Source organism: Centruroides sculpturatus, unplaced genomic scaffold (assembly GCF_000671375.1).
Source record: "Centruroides sculpturatus isolate CEXI.00-Female unplaced genomic scaffold, Cexi_2.0 scaffold1985, whole genome shotgun sequence".
NCBI lineage: Eukaryota > Metazoa > Arthropoda > Arachnida > Scorpiones > Buthidae > Centruroides > Centruroides sculpturatus.
The window spans coordinates 78,736-91,822 of record NW_019386149.1 but is presented as its reverse complement, the minus strand read 5'-3'; the positions used below and the strand labels follow the sequence as shown (position 1 = coordinate 91,822).

Sequence of the window (13,087 nt, the reverse complement as noted above, 5' to 3'; positions counted from 1 at the left end):
TTAATAAAGGATAATCAACAATAAGACAAAAGATGTAATTTAAAATGTAGAGTAAATTAATAACAACAAATACTCTTAAATCAGGCAGCTGGTGGTTAAAATTCATTTCTTGGATACAGACATTCTATGAGATGTCAAAGATTAAATCTAGATACCTTGTAATTCATAAATATTTAATTTTTTAAGTGATATTCTATTTCTATGATAATTTTTTAAATGATATTCTATTTCTATTATAATTTTTTAAATGATATTCTATGTCTATTATAATTTTTTTAATGATATTCTGATATTCTATATAATAATAATAGATCATAAATCAATTTTTCAGTGAGTTTCTTGATTTTATTTAATTTATCACATTGATTTTGCTGTATAATAAATTCTATGGTGTAATGCCAAGAGACTTTAATATATATTAACTTTTTCATTTCAGGTTTTATATACTGATTGCCAATGTTTGGCTGCTAATGTTACAGCTGTTGCAGGGTATTGTCCATTAACATGTAATAATTTGATATGGTATATTGTTGTGTTTTCGTTTTTTGTGCTTGTTCATTCGACATCAGAAGTTGGTTCAATGATGTTGACTCTAAGGTATGTAAATTTAACAGGATCAACGTGTTTTAAATATTTAAATATATTTATGTATAAACTAATTTTTATATACCTTATCATTAAATAGTCATTCATTTTCAAATGATTGATTATAATACATGGTTATAATACATGAAACATTTAAAAAATTTATTATTCATAAATTGCACAACAGATACTATATTTTTTAACATTGACATAAAAGTAAACTCTCCAAGTTTTTTACATGAGTCACAAATGCTCAGTGTGTCTACCTTTGCTGATATGGCAGACGTCTAGATGAAAATATATTTCCTCCTGCACATGTCAGCACTTCCAACTGTTGGTCGCAAGATGCCAATTTCTAAACTTGCATATGTAGTGGACTTGTGGGGACTACACTCATAGGCTTGTTTAACACAACCCACAATTTGTTCACTTGGCCCTGGACATCTGGAACAAGATGCACAGTTTTCATCCCAGAATTTCACAAACCATTTCAGGACAGTGTTATACACAGGTGGCTCCTTATGGAATTCTGTTTAAAATTGTCTCTATACACACACAATGGACAAGATTCTTGAGTATTTCAATATGCAAAATGATTTTTCATGTTTGCTTAGTGTCATATTTGCTACTATTACCTCCTAGTGACAAAACACAACTAGGCATGCATACTATTCCTGAGAAAAAAACTTGGAGCATTTACCTTTAATTTTAATGTTAAAAAATATAGTATCATGTTGTTGTTTAGGAATAATAAATTTTTAGAATGTTTCATGGATTTATAACCCTGTATTTCAAATATATTTTAAATGAATTATATTTTAAACAAGTAAAAAATTTGAAAAATATATTTCTATTTATTATATTATAAATACTACATTTCACTTTAAAATGAATGAAATTGTATTTATTTTTAATAAATGATAAATAATAAAAAAAACACAAAAAATATTTTACATCTCTACGAATTTAAAAAATATAGATACAATATTATATGGGCCAGTGGTTATGAAAGTGGTCTGTCATATTTTTTATTTGGAGATATTTTAACTTTTGAGTTTGTAAAAATTAAAAACACTTTTTATGTAATTGTAAAATTTTATGAAAAGTTTACAAAATAAATTCAATTTTTTTCCTATTTTTTACTTAGACCACTTTCATAATTATATAATTTTATTATAGTCTATTGATTTTGCTATCCATAAACTATAATAAAACCTAGAATTGTAAGCATAATGTTTAAAATTAAAATATAAATTTTTGATGTAAAAAAATAATTATAATTAATCAAATAAAGAAAGTTCAAGTAAACAAAAAATTAGCATATCACAGAAAATTGACATGTAAATTCTTTATATATTCAGAATCTTGTTTTTGAATAACTTTATCTGAATCCTATGATAAGAGAAAAGTTATTACAATATCAATAATAAACAGAAAAGATAATTGACACAACCTGAATATAATGAAAGTATAATTTATGAAAATTAAAATGTATTGAAAATAAGAGTTTTAGAGCTAAATATTGATATTTTTGTTTAAAAATTTTCTAATCTTTCTTTTACCTAAAAATACATTTCTTCTAAATTTAAATTTTAAATATAAACAATATAATTTGCTTAGTTGAAGACTGATAAGATTTCTGATAAATTTAGTATCATTATTTTCATAGACTAAACTAATAAACATTAATCAAGGTTGCATGTAAATTATACTGTAATTCATTGATCTATATATATAATATAAGTATATATATTGTAATTTTAATAGCCAGTGACATATAAAATAATTCCACAGTGGTATTTTATGAATTTTGAGAAGATCCATTTTCATTTATAATTCATTTTAAAATAAATATTATTTCAAAGTTTATAAAATAAAAGTAAGTAATATAAATAACTATTATTACTTATCAGTTTCTAAAAAAATAACTTTAATGAAATAAATAAATCAAAATTTACAGATATTAGACAGTACAGTTACATAATAACCATTATCAACAGCTTTTATACTACAATATAATATTAGTAAAACAATCAGAAAATGCTTTGTGAGAATTCTCTTGTACATATGCATAATAAAAAAAACAAATAATAAAAACAGAATAATCAAGAATAAGCATCAGTCCAAGTTTACAATATTTTATTTTAAGAATTTCCTTTTCATATGTCAAATTCAAAACATGTTAGATGAAAATGAAAATCTTATAATTTAACTTTCTATAAACTTAAACTTGATCACTTCATATAAAAGTAAATATAAATGTACCACCATAGCCAGATATACAGTATTTTTATCAACACATAAAAGCAGTTATGAGTGATTTTGAATAAAAACCTAGTATTGGATCACTTTCTGATATTATTCAATATGATGCCTTATATGATACTGTTATGTCCAGAAAAGATACCACCTTAAGTAATTGTACTATTAATCTTAAATATGAAATGTAGGTTCAGAAAAGATTAGATTTTTGTACAGTGACACCCCAGTTAACAAACTTAATCCATTTCGTGACTCTGTTCATTAACCAAAGCAATTTTTCCCATAGAAAGTAATGCAATATGCCATAATGCAAGTGCAATTTATTCATTCTAGCCTCCAAAATTTTTGTGATTTTATTTGTAAAATACAGTAGGTTTTCTTTGATGAAAATATAGGAAAATGTAGTATCTATCATTATAGCAACAAACATGTAAACTTTATTTAATAAAATAGCACTTTAGATACCTTTGTTTGTTGTAGTTGGTAGCAGAGGAGTGGAGATATATGGAGCTTAATGCTTAGAAGGGAAATTCCCTTCCAAAAAAATAACGGGTAGCACTTCATTGGGAGATTCTTCAAGTCAAGGTCTCTTTTGGTAAGGAACAAGAAATTGATCTAAAGTTGATGGTCTTACTCTTTTAATCACAATTTTTCTCAAATGCAATAGCACATTGTTGTTTTCTATTGCCACTATCACTTTTCTCTTTCTTGGATGCCATATTGATTAAATATATAAATCACAAAACTGAAAAAAGAAGTTTAGCACAAACACTCAGAAAAGCAATGCTTAACTCGTGCATGCCTAACAGCAATTAAAATTTGACACAAAAAACCATTACATTCGTTATCCAAATTTTGTCTGTTATCTGAGACAAAATTTTTGAAAAATAAAAGTTTGTTAACCAGGGCATTTGTTAACCGGGGTTCCACTGTATACCTAAACATAAACATGAAACTGTACTATATTTATGATAAAATTTGTATCTTACTTAGACATACTAAATGTACAGTAGTACTCTTATACTATATTTCCTTCTTTTTATAAAAATTTATATTTTTGCATATACTATTAAATTTATTATATAAAAACTGATACATACATGCATACATACATGCATGCATGCATACGTACATACATACATACATACATAATTCAATATACGAGGGCTGTTCAAAAAGTATCGGACCTTTGGTCGGCAAAAATACACTTATTGATTTTGAGGTACAAAACCCTAATCCCCTTCAAAGTAGTCTCCTTGGTAGTGTATACACTTCTCCCAGAGTTCCTGCCATTGCTGGAAACACTGCTGGAACGCATCTTTTGGAATGACCATCAGCTGGTCCATCGCATTCCGCACGACGTCTTCTCTCGACTAAAATCGGGTTCCTTTCAGCGGCATTTTCAGCTTGGGAAATAGCTAAAAGTCACACGATGCCATGTGGGGAGAGTACAGAGTGTGACGAACCACAGGAGTGTTGTGTTTGGCGACGAAAGCCCGAATCAGATTCACAGAATGGGCAGATGCGTTATCATGATGGATCTGCCAAGTTTTGCTCGACCACAGATCCGGTTGTTTGCGTTGCACAGCATCGAAAAGACAACGAAGGACCTCCTGGTAGTACTCCTTTGCGATGGTTTGGCCTTGTGGTGCGTGCTCACGATATACCACCCCACAAGAGTCAAAAAAACTGTCAACATGACCTTGATATTGCTGCGAACTTGCCGTGCTTTTTTTGGCCTCGAGGATCGTCCCCGAAAGCCTGCTGAATCTTGCGAATGGTTTACGCTTGAGTATCGCCAAGGTTTTTGGCAAAATTTGATGTATCACTGTAATATCACTGCTCACGTTGTTCAGTCATTTTCCAACTTAGTGGAATCCGATGAGAGCTCACTACATATCCTCACTCAAAGGCCGACTACCAATGACTGACGCTTCCTGAAGGCGGGAAAAAATTCAGGGCTGTGCATGACTCTCCCCTCCACAACTCCACCGAAAGAGACCTCTCGCGCATCATTGGTTTACGCGGAAAAAATAAAAGTCCAATACTTTTTGAACAGACCTCGTATGTATTAGTATGCATCAAATTTATATATTTAATGTGTGTCCTAAAATATAATTTTTGATATACTGTTCTTAAAATTATGTTTTCTTACTTTATTCTCTTGTGTTTTCTGTCTTTCTAATCATTCATATGCAATTAGAATACTTCTAATTCTTTTGAATCTATTATTATGAAAGCTTGGTATGTAATGGAATGCGATCAAATTACAAATTTCACACATATTGTTTCTCATTTAAGATTTAACAGTAAAATAAGGAAGAAAATGTATAAATATAAGAAAAGTAGAATTTACTTAAATTCCATCCTGCACACTAAAATTACTCAGAAAAGATTTTAACTAAAAAACACAGTATTAATATGTACAGTAATAAAAAGAAAATACTAGAACTGGCAGATGCATGTTTAGAGAATGACAGTATGATAATTATCACAAGTTTTCCCATATATTCATAAAGTGAAATTTTTTTCAAAACATTCATTATTATTTATATTTTTTATTTAGCATTTTTTATAACTAGTAAAACAGCAAACAGACTATTTGATTTTTTCACAATGTTTCATGGAATTACAGTGAATAACTCTTAAATCAGAAACTGTATTCAAGAGAACTCATGAAAAAATATGATGATCTTAATTGAAAATTGTGCTTGAATATATTTTCTCTTCAGAACGGAATGAATATGATTGTTTGAAATTTTTAAGAAATTTATTTTATGAAAATAAAAAAGTAAAATTGGTCTATCAATATATTTCTTTTTTGATAATTTTTTAATATTAAACATTCAAAGTTACTTATTATTATTATTATCATCATATTGGTGGAGTGTTTTCTACACAGTGTATATACAGATACCTAGTGCTATGCCAGACTAAAGTCATGGCATAACTACAGAAAAGTTTTATTTATATGCTGTTCATGTATATATTTTTGTTTAAGAATTTGACTATGTGGCATGTGTTTAGTATGATAGTGTTTAGTATAATGTGATATATGTGTCATTGTGAAGTCCCAATGTTTCAAGACTTTTGTATACACAAAAGTCTTAAAACATTGGACTTCACAACATTAGGAAACATGTATATGGTATGATGCCTATACCAGGAAGGAATACTGGCATAATAAGTAATTTATCCATTCTCCATAGATGCTTCTTGTGGGTGAGTTCTGAATATTTAATAATTTTTTAGTGTATGTGTTTTGTTTGTTGTGAGTGTTTGGAACAGCTTTCTCTATAATGTATATGATTTTGTTTTGTTTTACTGGTCTGTTGTGATAGTTTTAATCTGTGATTATGGATTTTCATTGTGTTGTTTTCTAAGACCATCTGAAATGTGTATTTGTAGTATTGTTCCTGAATAGAAGTTTGTGTTTGTGTGCACGCTTTTGATGTATTATATTTGCTATTTGGTTATGACAATGTAAATAGTCAGTTTATATTAAAAGCTTACAATCTGATGTGATATATTATATAGTCTCATGCATGATGTGACATTTCCTGTAGGTGTTATCTGTGAATATTATCTTTCAAGATTGTGCTTAAATATAGTTTCTTGTATTTATGACCTGATATTGTATTGACAATCATAAACCCTTCTGTCTCTCTGAAGAGACACTCATGAGTCAGTTAGCAGTTTTATTATTATTATAAGCAGCACCTGGCAGTAGTAGTATGTTTAGTATTTTTTTTTTCTATAAATATATTTTGCAAATCTCAAGTTAGTCTCTCTTATCTTAATCTGAATGATAAAATTAAGTTTTAGATGGAAAAATCTGCTTAGCTAAAAAAAGAAAATTCATTATGTAAAAAAAAATTTTAACTGCTAAAGACAGATTTTATAATGATCCAAAATTATTAAACTACTATTTTAATCTGAGATTCTTAATAATAAAGACTAAAATCCTATTTTTCTTAAAAAATAACTGATTTTGAATTACCAAGATTAATAATCACATTTTATAGAACTATAATGTTAAATATTATTTATAAATATTGTATAATTATTTAGAGAAGTATACATATTATGTATGTATATAAATGATCAAAATCACAAATTGATGGCACGAAATGTTTGATGATGCCACAAAGTCAGACTTGGTGCCATTGTTACTGAGATGTTATTAGTGAGAAATATTTAAATCTTGAACACTTATTTACTGTCAAGTTAAAAATAACAACTGAAACTCTAAATAAATAAACAAATCAAATTTTGGCCCTAAAAAGTTCATGGATGATCTTGCTTTATATCTTTTTCATAGCAATATGAACAGAAAACTAAGATAAACCAGTTTCTTGAGATAAATGCTTCAGATTTTGTGGGATTCATTTATAAGCATAGTTGAATATCTTGATATCTTTCCTCGGATAACTTTTTGTTCATGACATTTTTTTTCTATTATAGACAGACTTCTTGTACAGTACCACTTATTAAAAAATCTGCGAGCAAATTTTTGTAAGCATAGAAAATTCAGGATGTTTTTGCATAAGCCTTCAGTTCTTGGTAACTTTTCATAATAGAAAATTATATAAAACAGCAAATTTTCTGTTCTGTAATTTAAAGCATCACAACATTTAATTTAAATAACAATAATGACCAAATACTAAACTCAGTGTAATGAGTCAGTCAAGTGACACCAGCTCACTTGACTGACAATTCTGACTTTTTTTGAATTTGCCAAACTCCTCATTCTAGTGCTTGCAAGTCTTTTTTGTTAGATAATTTAGTAGAGGCAAGTGTGGAATCCAACAAAAAAATTAAGAGATATCACAATGTTTATGGCTTCATCAAAAATATTTAAATTCATATAACAAATATGAAATATCTGCTTGTGTCTTATATTTGTAAGATATGAAATAATGATTTTGCTAGTTCATGTTTATGGCTCCAAAACTTTACTCAAAATTTGAAAATTAAAAATAATTCAAATTCATTTTAGAAAACAAATAGAAAATGCTGTTAATTCCTCTGGATTTCATTTTTCATTCATTTAACATTCAATTTCAACTTTGAAATAGAATTTAACAGAATACAAAGACAATAACAACCTGCACTTTCTAATATTCAATTTTCTTTTATGTTTTTTTACTTTAAGAAGTCAAGTTTGTTTTTCATTAAGTTAGTTTAAATAACAAGTGAAATATATAAACTTTTTAATAATGACATTTTAGCATGTCAGTTAACATTAACATGTATTAATCATAAATTTAATGACAAAAAACTGGGGAGTTACATGAAAACACTTGCTCTCTTATATTTCCACTTGATATGCACTTTTGTACTATTTTCAGCTGCATTATGAAAATTTTCTTTCAATAAACATTGTCAGTGTCGAATACCAAATCTGATAAGGTAAGAGTTATTACTGAATGTGATTGAGTACCTTGGCCCCTCTTTTCTATCCATTTTTATATATAAAAACACATGACAAGCTTATGTATGTTAGAAAGGTGTATGAAGAATGATATATTTTTATCATATATTACAATGCATTCTCATTAATAATGAGAATGTACAGTATCATATGTAATACATATGTTCTCATCATTCTTTATATTTTTTTATTAGTCTTGAAAATAATAGAATACAATATTGTTAGATTTACAAATATGATTAAGTTAGATGTTACAAATAAAATTTTAAAAGATTTCTAATTATTTTTTTATTACATTTGTAGATGTGTTGATCCTCAAGATAAAGCAATGGCTTTAGGATTGATATCTTTTGCCATTGGCTTGTTTGGTAAGAAAGTTGCCTCAGTATATTTTATAAATTTTTAATATGTTCTATGAATATTATGTATTTATTATAATATTATGTAGCATTTTCAGATTAACCAATCCATCTTGCATATTATAACATTTAAGAACAAAAATTTGGAGCAGAATTGTAGGATAAACGAGCAAAGGCATACCCCTAGTACATGTACACATCACACTTCCCAATTATTAACCTCATATATATTAAATCATTAAGTTATGTAGTTTGTAAATAAGAATGAAATAAGTACAATATTAAATATGCTGATATATACAGGGTGTCTTGTCAAGACTGCATAAACTATCCAGAGTGTGAATCCTCACTTGGAGTACATAAAAAAATGACCCAAAAACCATACCTCTATGACCCATAGTTTTCAAGAAAAATGCAAAAGAAAATGTATGATGTCACATCTGGTGCTCAGAAAAGAAGCTTTATTGGAAACATGAACATCAGTACTTGCATATGATATTTTGATTACATAGGAAGATGCTCAAAATGATCACTGTGCATGTCGAGGCATGCATGTGTACACCATAGAATGGCTGTATTATCCAGCATTGTGTTGTCCACAAAAGGAAATGCAGCATGAAGACAAGAAAGCAAGATTGGTCGTTTTGAGCATCTTCCTATGTAAGCATAATGTCATATGCAAATAACGATGTTCATGTTTCCAGTAAAGCTTATTTCTGTGCACCAGATGTGACATCATACTTTTTCTTTTGCATTTTTCTCAAACACTATCAGTCATAGAGATATTGTTCTTGTCATTTTTTATATACTCCAAGAGAAGATTCTCGCTCTGCAGAGTTTAGGTGGTCTTAACATGACACCCTGTATGTATGTATGTATGTATGTATGTATGTATGTATGTATGTATTCAAATATTTATTGTCAACTGATTGGTGGAATGCAAGCGCTAATTCAGAACAATAAATTTGCCTTTCAGTTTTAGTATAAGCAAAATTAACTTTTTGTAGTAGTAAAAATATCAGTTGAGCAAAGAATATTTGTATGCTATAATAATTATTCAATTGTACAGTTTTAATTGTTTTATGTATAAAAATAATATACAACTTAAATTAAGAAATTCATCATTGAGTCTATTTCTAAAAGAATTTAGTTTTTTGCTTTTATTATTCATAACAGTATTTTATATTATGTGCCCACCAGTGGCCAAGCGGCCTTCATACCCTGGGAGTTTGGTCGTGGGTTCGCGCCGCGATCGGACAGGCTGGCTGCTTGGAGTTTTCCGGGTTTTCTCCTTGCCAATAACGACTAAATAGGAGGCCAGTTCCCCATAAAAGTCCTCCCGGAAGGCATTCTTTCCCCTCGCGTAACATCACGCCCCAGAGAAGGCAACGGGAAACCACTCTGGGTACTAACCTTCCCTAGTAACACCTTGGCGTATTATTAACTACTTACTAATCTACACCGGGTGTCGCCGATGTCAGAAATCTGATATGGCACCAAGAAGAAGAAGATTTTATATTATATCAATAAAATATTATAATTAAATATTATTACAAACTTTATTCTTAACTGAAACTTATAATTAACTCCTTGGCAAAAAAAATCATATATTGTATAACAATGGTAGCCTACATTCATCCATTCTTGAATGAAATTTTGATAAAAAGAAGAGGAAAGAAGATGATTCAGCTTTGTACTTTACATTTCTGATTAATGATTTCTATGAATTGTATAATGCAAAAGTAGAATAAACAGAAAAGCATTCTTTTAATAGAAAATTTCAATATTTTATTGATATTCTATTTGATGATAAATAAAATCAACTGTTACAAAATAAAACACAATTTTTTAATCTGTTAAATGTTTAAGAGAAAGAACTCAATTATCTTAATTAACATATTAATTGTTAACATATATTTTAATTTGAAAATTCATTTATAACAATTAAAGAATACATACTAGTTTAGAATTGCAAAATTTTACATATAAATTTTGCCACATTTTATTTCTGAAGAAACTATCCATCAAATATTTATTACAATAAACATAACACAATTAATGAAATTGTTTTAGATATTATGTAACATTTATTGAAAGTCTTTTAAAATTAAGAAGTATGTTATTATACATTTTATACCATTTTTGAATATTAACTTAAGTTTAAAAATAGATAATGAAATTAAATAGAACAATTTCAAATTCCTAATTTAAGTATTATCTTGATTATTATTTGTAAAACTCAGTTTAATTTAAATAAATATTTCATTAAAAATAAATTTATATTATTATATTTTAAAAGATTATTTTTTTTAATTTTTATTAGGAAACGTGCCTTGTCCTATTATCTATGGTGCTGTTGTTGACTCTGCTTGTTTATTTTGGGAAGATAATTGTGGGGAAGCCGGAGCTTGTCGAGTATATGATCCAGACAAATTTCGAATGGTGTTTCATGGCCTTACTGCTGCAATTATGTTTGCAGCATTTCTTGTAGATGCTCTAGTCTGTTATAAAGCAAGATCTATTCAATTTCAAGAAGAAGAACATGTTACAAATGCAGATGAAGTGATACCTATGAATTCTGGTCCTTGTGGACAGTTTGAATCAAGTGTATAAAAGCCACTAATGCTTGAATGCCTTATTACAGGAACTCCTTAAATATATAGTTAATTAATACTGATGGAATTCCATCCATTGAGTCCTGCCACAATATGAATATTCTGGACTGCAGTTCCAATAATACTCATTGTCCATTATGTGCATACTTCTACACAAGATAGTCAATGAGCACAATGTTTTTACTAAGCACATTTTAGTTATATATTCTCCTGTGTACAGTTTAATTGTATAAATTTTTCCTTATAAAGTTTATGGACAAGAAATGAAGCGTTTGTAATGACAGAAGTACTTGCATGTTCATTCAGTGGATTCCTAATGACGTTGTTTTACACGCAATGTGTTAAATATAGCATATTTCAGAGAAAGAGTGATTACATTTATACTGTGTATTTTCTAAGATTATTAAATTTTATCGCAGGTAAAGAAATTGTTATTTGAATATGGAAATTTTTCACTTTTGTCATACATTTCATAGAAAATTTTCTACATATAAAAATTGATTGCTCACATTGGTATATCACATTTTATAATTATTCAGAAATTGTTTTATTGCAAGATGTTAAGAAAATTTTAGGCAGCTTTAACAAATATTAAATGAAATGATTATTGAAAAAAATTAAGAATTTTTGAAAATTATTGTTTATGCATAAATATATTTCAAAAGTGATAAGTATTTCCATATGCAAATGTTATTAACAATCATTTATTCTAAAGAGATGTGTAAATTCTTTGTTATTGTCATTACATTATAAAGTATATCATATTAAAAGAAGAAAAAGTACATTGACACAGTATTTAGAACTGTTTGTAGTTTTGTTTTAAAAACAAATTCTAAGATCAAGTTATATACGTATGACATATAAATATTAAACTTGTATTTATGCTATTTACTGAGAGTGGATTGGTGTTTCTAGTCTATGAGATCATCAAAATTTTTTTACAGACTCATATCCCCAAAAAAATTTGTCTTTGTAGATTGTCTTTAATTAGAATATTCTAATGATAGAATCAAACAATTTAAAATGTTTATATAAAGAACAAGTTCTATTTCAACAGATATGTGGAACTTATGTTTATTTCCTGTAAAAATATAAAAATTTTAGGGAAAGATTTTTAAGATTACCATTATAAAAGAAGTTAAATTATTGTAATGTGATAAATGTAACAACAATTTTTAATTTACAGGTATGGAAATTTGATGATGCAAAACAAGTTGACCGTTATGTACATCTATAAAATAATTTTTGATTTACATCAGGAAAATTTATTTATGTACTGTTGACAGTATAAAATAATAATATACTGCTGTTAAGTAAATTTCAGAGCTTTATGTGATTAATTTGCTTTAGTAATTCTTTGTGATTAGTTCTAATCAATATTTAGTTTCTCTCTGATACATTAGTAATCAATTAATTTCACTTATATACATTAGAAATTTTTTATAAATTATTTTTAATTAAGTTTTATCAAAATTTCTTAAAATATCAGAAGAGTAGGAATAAATTAGAGATTACAATTTATAGAACAACAGTAATTTTAATCAAATAATTATGCTTGTGTAGATATAATAATTAAACTATTTAAGGATTCAAATAAAATTATTAAAGATAAATGAAATAATTTATCTTTATAAAGTTTTATTTCATTATTAATCAAAAATACTTGAAAATACTTAGGTACTGTTCCAGAAATGTACAATCTAGATCATATTTTTAAAATTTTTATACAACCCAAAAGAGATTAAAAGAAAATTTAACATATAAGAGCATAATCTTTTCTAAATAACAACATGAGAACTCAAATTTAAAATATTTTTTAAAATTAATTTAAA

At 27.4% G+C, this 13,087-nt stretch overlaps 1 protein-coding gene across 1 annotated transcript; it reads left to right on the top strand.

The window, feature by feature from the left end:
- Positions 1 to 438: 438 nt before the first annotated feature.
- Positions 439 to 11,767, top strand: LOC111613811 (solute carrier organic anion transporter family member 1A4-like). Its single transcript, XM_023355160.1, has 3 exons — positions 439 to 597; positions 8,585 to 8,649; positions 10,964 to 11,767. Exons 1-3 carry the CDS (start codon positions 581 to 583, stop codon positions 11,251 to 11,253), a joined length of 372 nt encoding a protein of 123 aa, XP_023210928.1. The 5' UTR covers positions 439 to 580; the 3' UTR covers positions 11,254 to 11,767.
- The last annotated feature ends 1,320 nt before the right edge of the window (positions 11,768 to 13,087 follow it).